This window comes from Podarcis filfolensis (genome assembly GCF_964270895.1).
Source record: "Podarcis filfolensis genome assembly, chromosome: 9".
Classification (NCBI taxonomy): domain Eukaryota; kingdom Metazoa; phylum Chordata; class Lepidosauria; order Squamata; family Lacertidae; genus Podarcis; species Podarcis filfolensis.
Window position 1 is genome coordinate 67,727,146 of NC_139610.1, and position 12,319 is coordinate 67,739,464.

Genomic DNA, 12,319 nt, shown 5'->3' on the forward strand with positions numbered 1-12,319 from the left:
TGAATCAGATCTGTTAATGGGATAGTAGACATCCAGTTAAAACACAAGCTGTGATGCAAAGAAGGTAGTCTATTTTCTCAATATATTTGTTGAGGTGAGGGAGGGCAGAGGGAGGATAAAAGAGAGGTACTTGCCTAATACCAATGTCTCAAGATGATGACTCTGGCAGTCACTAAATATAACATAAAACAAATGTTCCGTATTTTGAATTTCCAAAAGAATTACATTAACCCAATGACAAACACAACAAACTTCCACGTGTTGCTAATTCTCAAAAGAGGGTTTGGGATTTTTCTTAATTTACCTGTCAGGCCTGGCTCCAACACTGCACCAGGTTAACTGAAGGAGGGTAGCGCTGTGGTTTGTCTTGTGGGTCTCAGTACATTGCACAATGGACTCTTCAAAATGCACATTCTGAATACTGAAAATGCTGTCCAACATCCTTTTTTAATATGAGGCAAGGGCCTCTTTTGTGAGCCTCTCACTACTTTCCTAAGGTGTTATACCTCATTTTGTGTCATGAAGACCCAAAATCTGTGCAGATGAATTGTATGGAACCACTCTGGAAGTAAAATAGGTACAAGTACTTTTCACTTCTTTTCACTCAAGTACTTGAGCTGAAGTGCTTGGTTTTGCAACAGTGGAAATCTAAATGTCCCCCATACATTAAGTACTGTATTTTTCGCTCCATAAGACGCACTTTTTCCTCCTTTAAAGCAGCAAAGCGGGCAGCTCCTGACCGCTTTGCTGCTTTAAAGCGAGCCACGGAGGAGGGACAGACGGGAGCCATGGCTCCCCTTCCTTCCCTCCTCTGAGGCTCGCTTTAAAGCAGCAAAGTGGACAGGAGCCGTCCGCTTTGCTGCTTTAAATAGTTTAGTACAACATTTGATTCAGAATACCAAGCATCCCACCTGACTTTCTGTTCTCTTTCTTCATTACCTTATATTTTTATTCAGCATGGCAGAGGGTAAGGATAACTGAAGAATTGGATGGAGAAGATGTTGTGCAATGTGAGAAGGATGTGGGGGACAGAGTATGATTGGAACGAGCCTGCCAAAAGCCTAACCCGTCCAGCACTCCGCTTCTCAGAGTGGCCAACCAGTTTCCCAGGGTGCTTTATTGCTGAGTGGGGATTCCAACCCTTGTCTCAGTCACAGAACTGTACAGTTGGAAAGGGACCCTGAGGATCATCTAGTCCATGGGTAGGCAAACTAGGGGCCGGATCCGGCCCAATCGCCTTCTAAATCAAGCCCGTGGACATTCCAGGAATCAGCATGTTTTTACATGAGTAGAATGTGTCCTTTTATTTAAAATGCATCTCTGGGTTATTTGTGGGGCATAGGAATTCGTTCATTTTTTTTCTTCAAAATATAGTCTGGCCCCCCACAAGGTCTGAGGGACAGTGGACTGGCCCCCTGCTGAAAAAGTTTGCTGACCCCTGAATGAGTCCAGCCCCCTGCAATGCAGGAATATGCAGCTGTCCCGTACAGGGATTGAACCTGCAACCTTGGTGTCATCAGCACCATGCTTTAACCAACTGAGTTATACAGCTGAAATCCAATGCACTAACCACTATACGATGCTCTCTCTGATCGGTAATGAAGCTGTGCGACCACCCCAAAACCTTTGCAGGTGCAAACAGCGCTGAAAGCATGTGACTACCTTGAAAGCATCAGGTCTATAAATCACCAGAAATGCGCCATAAAGGTTTCCTGCTGCATTACAAGCCCCCACAGCTAGGGGAGGGAGTCATGACATAAAAGCAGCAAACTTGGGGATAATAAAGCGCCTATTCTGCCTCTTCTCTTCCCAAAACTCTTCCTTCCCCAAAGCAACTTCAACTAGAAACAACAGCTGCTGGGATTCTAATACTTTCTGTTTCTGTGTACAGTGGTACCTCGGGTTAAGAACTTAATTTGTTCTGGAGGTCCGTTCTTAACCTGAAACTGTTCTTAACCTGAGGTACCACTTTAGCTAATGGGACCTCCTGCCGCCGCCGCACAATTTCTGTTCTCAACCTGAAGCAAAGTTCTTAACCTGAGGTACTATTTCTGGGTTAGCAGAGTCTGTAACCTGAAGCGTCTGTAACCCGAGGTACCACTGTAATGTGTAGGTTGGCTGTGAAAGCCCAGTCTTAATCAGAGATTCTGGCCTTGCAAGCAGAACGTATGAAATGTCCAGCGTTTCACAGCAAGGAAAAAAAAGTCTGTGCGTGGGTACACATTACTACTTCATAGAATCATAGAATCATAGAGTTGGACTTCAAAGCGCGGCCAGGTCATTTTCTTGGTTTGGAAGCCATCAAAACACAGCATGTTGGGATTGATGCAGGATAAATTATGGGGTGTGATTTACCCGATGTGTTCACCTGTGTATTCTGCATCCTGCGTGTTGGATGCAGAGTACACAGGAATATGTGCACAGTTTCTTTGTTGCGTATGTTACAAACGTGCGTTACAGTGGTACCTCAGGTTACATACACTTCAGGTTATATGCACTTCAGGTTACAGACTCCGCTAACCCAGAAATAGTACCTCAGGTTAAGAACTTTGCTTCAGGATGAGAACAGAAATCATGCTCCGGCGGCAGCAGGAGGCCCCATTAGCTAAAGTGGTGCTTCAGGTTAAGAACAGTTTCAGGTTAAGAACGGACCTCCGGAACGAATTAAGTACTTAACCTGAGGTACCCCTATATTCTGATAGGAGATTCTAAAAATTCCCCCAACCCCAAGTGCATAAGGGCTTATGCTGACCTGCAGCAGAGAAGCACCAGCAAGCGCTGTAGCATGGCAGTATTCAGTTTCCTTCCACAGCAATTACCGAGATGCATGAACAAAAGCCGTCTTCTGGAGAAACCAAACACCAGAAGTGGCATTCATTGGTTCCCACACATGCACACAGCAGCTACTATCAGAGGTGGAGTTTGTTGCCTAGGTTATTCCATACGCTGCCAGCCGGAGGGAGGGCTGCTGACTCTCAACGGTTCTGCACTTCAGGAGTCCTTTTTGGCATTCAACGGTGGCCCGTGTGTCGTGTGCAAAAGAAGGAGGGAAGCATGAACTGCAGGGCAGCCCTCGGAGAGAAGCAATGTGGTCCCTTCTCCCCTCGTGTGTGCAGAGCAAGGTCATCATCGCGCAAGGCAGTTCAGCACAACTCCTGGCCTAAAGACCGCAAGGCACAAACCCCGCAGGTGTCGCTCTCAGAGGTAGGTGCAATGCAACAAGTCCCAGGATGGGACTTTGTTGTTTGGAAATTTATTTCAATCTTTGCACTTTTTAACATATCTCCTGCTAGCACCGCAGCGGGATTTTTCCGTCTGATACCCTCCCCCTTCTTGGATTCTCACACAGTGGCTTTTTACGGCCTTGGTTCCATTCTCATGAAGCACAGTGTGCAGACAGACAGACAGACAGACAGATAGATATCCTACCCTCATTGCATACTGTATCAGAATCTGGGTGAATTTCTATTGCAGATTATTTTGGGGAACAACCCTAAGAGCTCCAGATTGAACACTTGATGTACCTGACACCTGCACATTATCACAAACATTACAGTGTGGCTGCTTTTTTCCTCGATTTTATCATTTTCGTTACTTTTTTGTAAACCCGCTTTGAAGGTTTGTTTGGTTGGTTGGTTGTTTCAGTCAAGTGGTGTATTATGAAATAAACAATCTTTTTAAAAGCCACCCTCCCTTGATTTTATTGGTGTGTTTTTTCTTACCTTTTTGTAAATCTGCTTTGAGGCCTGCGGTTTTTGTTTTACAATTGTATTTTATTAAGTCTCCACATTTTTAGCATATACAGGCAAGACCACCATTTTGTCTTTTCTCTGATTTTTTTGTTGACTTCCTACTCTTTTATTCCGTGGAGCTGCTGTTTCTCCCCTTCTGCTGTACCCGATCTCCTATCTATCAAATCATAACCACAATATTATGATCTAATTACTTCTGTTGCTTTGAGTGGTTTTCTCTGGTGGTTTTTGGCAACCAAGCGGTGTGTTATGACATAAATAAAGAGCAATCTCTTTTTTTAAAGCGTGACTGTGTCTACCCCCACCCCCACCCCCAATTCTATTGCTTTTCTCCTTTTGGCAAACCTGCATTGAGGTCTTTTGTTGTTGTAGTAGTAGTAGTAAAACAAGTAAACAAATGCCTCTGCCCCTAACTAGGCCTCAAGGGGTATATACATATGTATATATATATATATAATATATATATGGTGGTGCAGGGAGGGCCTGGGCCTAAGGGAAGCCTCTGCAGTTCCACCTCCCACCAGCAGGGGCTGCTGTGGGCTCCTAGCTCACCTGCCCCAGGTGTGTCCACTTCCTTCCCCTACTTGGATCCTCTTTCAGGTGAGGAGTGGGAAGAGGACAATCCGTAGCAGGTGGGGCGCAGGCCTTGGGCCTAGGAGAAGATGGCGTTTCCCTGTAGGCCAAGGGGCCAGCCACCCCCTACTCTACCGCCCCTCCCCAAATAACCTTTACTGACCTTGCGGTTCTAAGGTTATAAAGAATTGGAGCATCTCCGCCCAACGCGTAGTCAAGTGACCAACACAATCTCAGAGCTACGTTTTGGGGCTTTTTTGGGGGGTGGTTTACCTATCCGCTCGATTTTTGGCCTGGCAGGGTGTTCAAGCTGCCGGACAAGGCTTTTGGAGCATCCGGACCCACGTTTTCCTATTTAGCAGGGGAGAGTGTTGGGACTTGAAACACAGGGAGGCAGGCAGCTTCCCTGCCCGGGATACCTTTTTCGGGGGGTTTTGCCCTTAGCTTCCCTGTTTCTGAGGAATGTCTACGCTGGGGCGGATTTTGGTCATCTTTCATCATATGGTGCCCTGAGTGAGGCCAGAATCCGGTGCCCCCAAACGGATCTTCTCAGTTATGAATCTTCTCCGTTTTGTGCCCTTTCGGCCTGGCAGGGGAACCGCCCGCACTGCCCTAGATCCGGCACTGGTGTATTTTTTCTCTGAGAGTTATTACAATACAACAGGTATGGACTGTTGACAATTTCACCCCTTCCTCGCAGGACCCAGAGCGTGCAGACTTTGTCAGCATGGCCCAGTCCTCGGGTCCCTGGGTAACTGCCAGTGGATTGTGGGTTAGGATGCCAGATTATGGATTTCTTGATTGTTGAGTTCTTAAATCTGCTGTTTTGCTCAAAGGGTCCAAAAGGCCTGGAACCTGCCTATGTCAGCTTGTCAAGTCGCCTTGGCAGCTGCTTCCCTATATTAATTTATTTTCTTTATACCCCACCTTTTCTCCTGAACAGGACGCGGGTGGCGCTGTGGGTTAAACCACAGAGCCTAGGACTTGCGAACCAGAAGGTCGGCGGTTCGAATCCCCGCAACGGGGTGAGCTCCTGTTGCTCGGTCCCTGCTCCTGCCAACCTAGCAGTTCAAAAGCACATCAAAGTGCAAGTAGATAAATAGGCACCGCTCTGGCGGGAAGGCAAACGGCGTTTCCGTGCGCTGCTCTGGTTCGCCATAAGCGGCTTAGTCATGCTGGCCTATGACCCAGAAGCTGTACGCCGGCTCCCTCGGCCAATAAAGCGAGATGAGCGCCGCAACCCCAGAGTCGGCCACGACTGGACCTAATGGTCAGGGGTCCCTTTACCTTTCTCCTGAAAGAGCAAATGGCATCAATAATAACATGATTTTTTTTTAAGTGTTCATAAAACATTGTGTTTTAAAACATTATCTCAACCAGTGAGCTCAGGGTTGCCAGGAAGTGTCTTTCAGCCATCTAATGCCTAGGTAAAGGATTTCTTTAAAAAATCCTGAAAGTCATGAATGAGGGAGACAGGCACACCTCACCAGGGAGAACATTTCACAACAGGGGAAGTGCAAAGGTTCTGTTACAGGTCAGCACCAACCAGGCAGTCTCCCCACCCCAGGGGTGGCACCACCAACAAGGTGAATATGTCACAAATACAGAAAATTCTGACATCCTGGTTTTAAATGATTCCTTCTCCCCTCCCAAATCCAGAGTGGTCCTCTTGGTGTTCTTTCCTTTTTCACCTTTTCAGCCAGCTTCATTCATTCTTCCTTTTCTCCTATGCTTTGGCCTTATATGTTGCATTTTAAAAGAGAGTCAAGAAAGGCAGATCCCAAACATCTTATAGTACTCTACACTACCGTACTAATAAATGAAAGAAGAATGTATTTGACATGCCCTAGAGAGACCTTGTTACTATAAAAACACATTTAAACACTTCTAGTGCTCCTCTTTGCCTGTTATTGAGCTCAGTTGTCAGCTTTTCTTAGGTCACCCCTCAAAGCTCGATACTGAGTGCAGGGGAAGGGGAATAAAACCATTTAAAAAAGAAATAAGTATATGTATTTCAGCCTTGTAAATAAGCCCCCCTCCCCAGTAGTAGCCTGCAAAATAAAAAAAATACTTTTTTATGCAGCTGAAAGCACAGCAGACTGCCAAAGGAAGGACAGAACACACAGGCTTTCCCCCCATATATTTATTGATTTTCAAGAATACAGTGTTATGTAAAGAAATAAAAGTTAAACTGCTACACCCTTCCTCCCAATTCTTCCCTTGCCACCTGTCCTTGAGTGTATAGATTTCTTTGTTATCTGAGTTAAGGTTAGCATAAATTCCATACTTTTGTAGCTGTCCATGCAGTTTCTTCTTCACCAGCCTGTTTTGTCTTCCTCCATACCCAGTGGGGAAGTTGAGCAGGATGATGAAGGTGAAACCTGCTAACTCTCCTGGAGAGAATTCCACACACTTAGCTGCATGGAATTCCGGGTTGCCAATGGCAACAAGGTGAGTGTTTAAATACAAGACTCTTGTACACACTTGGGGATTTATATCCTTTCCTTACATGAATATACAGTAGCTAGATTATTCTGGACAATGACCCCTAATAAGTGTTCACATTGTTCCAAAGCATCAAAGTTCACCCGGGCTTAGTTATTCTTGCAAGACCTCCCATTCATTTGTGGTTGCACAGGCACAAAAATGTAATTTATTTATATAAAAAGGTCAAATGTCTACAACATAGCCAAAATGTGTTAAACTGGATTGTGCCTTTTAGAGAATCAGCAAAGCCTCCCTTTTCCCTGGCGGATGTTGGTGGGAGGATCCCCCGAGAATGTTCTCCTGATAAGTTTTTCTGGATAGTGCAAAGGCAAGATCTTAGCATCTTATTTTCGTCAATGCAAGTGCTTTTTGACATCCCTCATTTTTAATTAAATATTATGATCCTTCAGGACATCCAGGCTCCATGAAACATAAGGCAATTGTATTATTTTCAATAACTCTTAGGCACCTCCCTGTCCAGCACATCATTAGCACAGAATTAGTCCTACTCTCCTTGTCTTCTGCATCTAGTCCCTTTGGCAAATTCCACATCACCACTGTTTGCGGCTCTTTGTTGAAACATCTAAAGTCCTCCTGACTTGCATGTGCATTTTTGAGACTTTGTGAGCCAGCAGAGTTGCTGCACTTTGCTGATTTGTCATCCATCACACTGAGCATGATGCGCTGATTGGTGATCTGACCAAAAGTCAAAAAGGCAAAGCAGTCAAATGTATCTGGCTTCGGTTTGCATCCTCTTGTGTCACACCTGCATAAGCAAAGAGTTGAGCAAATTTCTACTACATCTTTTAAACTTGAAATTGGAAGCTGTATCCTGAAAATGTGAAATCTCTTATCTTGATTTTCTAAAGGTTCTGCCTTCTAAAAGTATGTGTGACTTTTGAATGCTGATAAAGTTTATATCTATTTAGGTTTGTCGTGAAATCCTTTTGCGGTTCTTGGAGAGGACAAACACCTTTTGAGGTATAAATAAAGATTTTTATTGCTGTTATCTGGCACTGGCTGAGTAAGGGGGCGTGTGTATTTAGTTGAATTGCCCTGCAGTTCCAGAATTCTTTGGGGGAAGCCATCCACTTTAAATGTATGTTGTGGGTGTAACCACTGGGTATAATGGGGATGGTCTCAAATAAATATACTTCTTTCCCCCATCAATACAACCAGGAAAAACACTTTTATTTAAAAGCCATACACTTATTTTCATTCAGTAAAATACTGTTCCCTTCCAACTATTCAGACACTACATAGAAAGCCTGAAAAGGCAAGGAACAATAAGGATAAAATGAACAGATAGGAAGTAATCATGATGGGGTGGAAAGTTAGGTCAGTTTCATGAGGCTTGGGAGACCACATAAAATGTGGTTGGTCCCTGTTTTCCAGGTTGCTCACCTGTTCAATAGTACAAGGCAAAGTATTCATTTTTTTAAAAAAAAAGTTATAGTAAAGAAGCTTTCTTGTGAAAGGAGCTTTTCTTAAACTTTTTGTTTGTTTTGAAATGGAAAAGAGCAAAAACACGTAATTTTAAAAATACATAATCAGTTTGTTAAAATATGTAACATTTAAGAAGCATGGCTGGATTCTAAAATAAATGTATCCCATGTATATTTGTAATGCTCTTGCATTCATTTGTAAATTTCATCACAAAGGCTTTCTCAAATTGATTTCTTATGAAATAATTGTTGTTGTTTGCAGGTTTTGCAAAAATGAGCAAGAATATTAAAGAACTAAGGTAGTACCTGCTTGCTTTTACCCTGTTACAGAGGTGTCAATAATCTGCAGTTGACAATCTGAGCACGGGAATGTCCTTGATAATTAATAGATTCTTGGGAGAATTTAGTAGTAAAGGATTTATCTGTTAGTCGACACTATCATTTCTCAGAAAGGTCCAGCAGACAGTGCATGTGTTAAGGTGTGAAGTGTGCAAATGCTTTTAACTGTCACTGTACATTTAGGAATGTGACCTGAATGAAAATATTAGGCCAGATTATGGAATAAATGTACAAGTAACTCACATTTTGAGGGACACAGATGGCGCTGTGGGTTAAACCACAGAGCCTAGGACTTGCTGATCAGAAGGTTGATGGTTCGAATCCCCGCGACGGGGTGAGCTCCCGTTGCTCGGTCCCTGCTCCTGCCAACCTAGCAGTTCGAAAGCAAGTCAAAGTGCAAGTAGATAAATAGGTACCGCTCCGGCAGGAAGGGAAATTGTGTTTCCGTGCGCTGCTCTGGTTCGCTAGAAGCGGCTTAGTCATGTTGGCCACATGACCCAGAAGCTGTACGCCGGCTCCCTCGGCCAATAAAGCGAGATGAGCGCCGCAACCCGAGTCGGCCACGACTGGACCTAATGATCAGGGGTCCCTTTACCTTTTAACTCACATTTTATGGAAGGGTTCTGTTTTGGGGTCAGTGTGTAAATGCAAAATCACATAAAGCCAGGAAACCCCAGAACTCCCCCCCCCCCCCGCCACCGGCAACCATCCTTACCTGTCTGGAGTGGGCCTTGCCCACCGCCTTGCTTAGCAGACTTTGGGAGCAAGGAAGAGGGCTCATAAAGTTCTTTCCACAGTGTCTTTTCCTGTAAGGTGCAAGTCACCTGTAGGCGGTGTAGTTCTTCTTTGGCAATCACTCGTAGATTGTAAGTAAGATTGCCTCCCATGAACACGGTCTTAACAATGTGTCTGCAAGTGACTGTGGAGGCCAATTCTGGATCCACATGTCCTTCCAAACCTATGTGGGGAAATAGGTTTCCAGGCGGGAGTTGATCACGGTGAGGGTTTGCCAGACATGCCTTCATCTTTGCTTGTTTCTTCCTTTTGCCCTGAGTTTGAGCATCTTCAAAACCCACAACACCTTTGGTAAAGGCTGTCCTCCAACTGGAGCACTCACAGACCAGTGTTTCCAATCTTCCGTGCTTATACTGCTTTTTTTTTTTTTAGATTTGCCTTGAGAGCATCTTTAAACCTCTTTTGTTGTCCATCGGTGTTTTGCTTTCCATCCAGCATAGTCTCTACTCATATGCAGCCTTTTGACTCTACAGGGAAGCGCTGCAAAGGCAAACCCAAGAGACCTTGAAACTGCAGGAAGAAGCAACCAAATTCTCAGTGGAATCCCTCACACGTCAAGGGTGTTCCTCTCCTTCAAACCTCTTGACAAGTTCAGGTATGTACAACCTGCATGTACATAAAGTGTAAAAAATGGAGAATGCCTTGCAGTTGACCATAGAGGCAACAAGGTGATTTCAGAGCTACTAGTTGCGTTCAAAAGATGGATGAAAATATTAATCCTCTTAAATTTCAAACAGGCAGCCTAAAACTCTACAAAAAAGTGAGTTGATTAGATCAGTTTAGCTAGAGACTTAAAAAAAACCTGTGTATATTAAAAAAATGGAGCAAAACTCACTTCAAATATGTTACATACTCGAACCAGTTCTTCATTCAGACAATAAATACCCTCAAACTGATCTAGGTCTATGCTCAAAAGGTTGGGATTTTTATACCATTCCAAGAAATTAGATACCTGACCCAATAAGGCAATCAAGTCTAATAAGCATCCTGCTTAAATTTTCATATACCCAATTCACTCTTTAAAACTATCCTCCCAACACTTATTCTACATTATTCTACAATATTATTATAAATTGCAACAGCAAAAAAATGTTATAGTTAAACCCAATACAAATGGAAAATAGGAAAGGTTTATATAAAACACAGGAAAGTTAAGAGTCTGAGTTTCCCATCACATCTGTAGCTGTCATCCAGTTGATACCCTCATCAAGCCCATTAGGCAATAACATTACCCTTATCTGTGGGCCCAATACATCCTTTTCTTTAACTGTTTGAATAGTTCTTTTCCTGAAGCTTGTGCATGCTCTACACACCACAATTTCAGAATCTTTCCTGCAAGTTTGTGTTCAAAGATTGTTTGGCCTATGGACTTTGAAGTCTACTAGTTCCAGTGCAACTTCTATGCTCACAGATAGGAGTTGTAGTTTTTTTGGGTTGTCATGCCTTCGTTTCATAATGAACAAAAGCACGGCCCTATACCGATTGCTCCTTCAGTGCTGTATGTATAAAAGTCCTTAATCATATATTCCTTCTTATTCCTAGGATTAATTCATCATATGGTTTCTCTCTCACAGAGATACCGTTTTCAGCACCCTTAACAAACTACAGTTCCCAAAACGCAGCCCATATCTTGCTGCAGTTCAGACAAACACTACAACTTCCACAAGGATATTGTCTCTTGCTGTTGGCATCTGCCTGTTAGGATTCCTGCTCCATAATTGCAGTCATAGGATTGTTGTCTTTCACATGACAGTATATGTTTTGACTCCACAGAGTGGGAAGTGACGGAAACAGGATGTTTGTGTTACTGTGTTCCGTGAAGTGGGACTATTGTCCTTTGTTCTTTTTCTCTTTTCTGTCTGATGCTAGAGAGAGAGGGAGCCATGTTGCAGTGCTCCGTGTGTGTTTATATGTAAATAAAGTAGATTAGCCAAAATGCTGAGTCACTGAGGTCTGTCACGCAAGGTGTGCAAACTCTGCAGATCCCTAAGTGTGCCAATGTCTGTTGGCATCGGTCGCTGTGATGTTCGGGCTGAAGAAAGCTTATGAAGCTCCCGAACGATCGACCGATAGGGAGGGAACATGCCAGTTGGGCATGTGTCTCTGCCAGGGTCCTACTCGAGTGTAGGCTGAACTCCTGACACTGCCTTCCTTGAGAGCTACTGGAAGTGTGCCACAGGGGGGTGAAGTCAAACCGTTGGAGAGTTACAGCGCCTGCTGTGGCTGTAGTGACCAATACAGGAGAGACATATTTTGTTGCAGCTGGGGCAGATGAAGGCATCCAGTTTTGCTGCTGCAGATGCACCGTGGTGTTTCATCTCTCTGCGGTCCTCACAGTGGTCATTTCTCCTCTGGTCACTGACCTGACTGCCTGTCTCCAGGCACTGCGGTCATTTGCAAGGGTTTCCCACATGGCAGGCTTGATGTCTGCCAGCCTTCATGTCATGTTTGCACACATCTTTGTAGCACGGAATTGCTCTGTCAACGAGCCTGGTGGCTGAAACTAGCTCCCCGTATGGCGCATCCTTGGGGATCCTGCCATCTTCTACTCTGTGTACATGACTCTAATACAGGGGTTGGCAAGGTTTAGCTCGCCAGGGCCAGTTCGCTCCAGTGGAGATCCCTCCGTGGGCCGGATCGCACCCGTGATTTTTGGTGTCTGTGTCTGCACAGACGCAATTTTCGGCGCCGCGGAAGCAAGTCCCCGCACCACGCTGCGGTGGTTTAGCGCAGAGCACGGGGACTCGCCGAGCCGGTGGCTTGGTTCAGGAGCAGCTCATGAGCCAGTTAAACGACCCCTGTGGGCCACTTGTGGGCCAACCCCTGCTCTAATACAACAAACAATACAAACAACACGCAGACCAGTATACTAGATAGCACTGTAATTCTTACTGCATAGTATACATGATTTAGTAACAAAAACAAAAT

The 12,319-nt window shown here is 44.5% G+C and overlaps 1 protein-coding gene across 9 annotated transcripts in view; it reads left to right on the forward strand.

Moving 5' to 3' along the window:
* The first annotated feature begins 2,745 nt into the window (after positions 1-2,745).
* The window catches only part of CCDC158 (coiled-coil domain containing 158), a 50,239-nt gene continuing 40,665 nt past the window's right edge, over positions 2,746-12,319 (forward strand). For 2 of the 9 annotated variants that reach the window (XM_083571023.1, XM_083571029.1), the window contains exons 1-4: positions 4,344-4,384; positions 7,742-7,793; positions 8,520-8,556; positions 9,865-9,986. In XM_083571023.1, the coding sequence (XP_083427149.1) occupies positions 8,531-8,556; positions 9,865-9,986 (148 nt within the window). In that variant the 5' untranslated portion in view covers positions 4,344-4,384; positions 7,742-7,793; positions 8,520-8,530. Of the gene's footprint in view, positions 3,205-4,333; positions 4,385-4,451; positions 4,990-5,729; positions 5,912-7,741; positions 7,794-8,519; positions 8,557-9,864; positions 9,987-12,319 lie in introns of those variants that run through there. The other 7 variants (XM_083571022.1, XM_083571028.1, XM_083571027.1 and 4 more) reach the window with 7 other exon arrangements.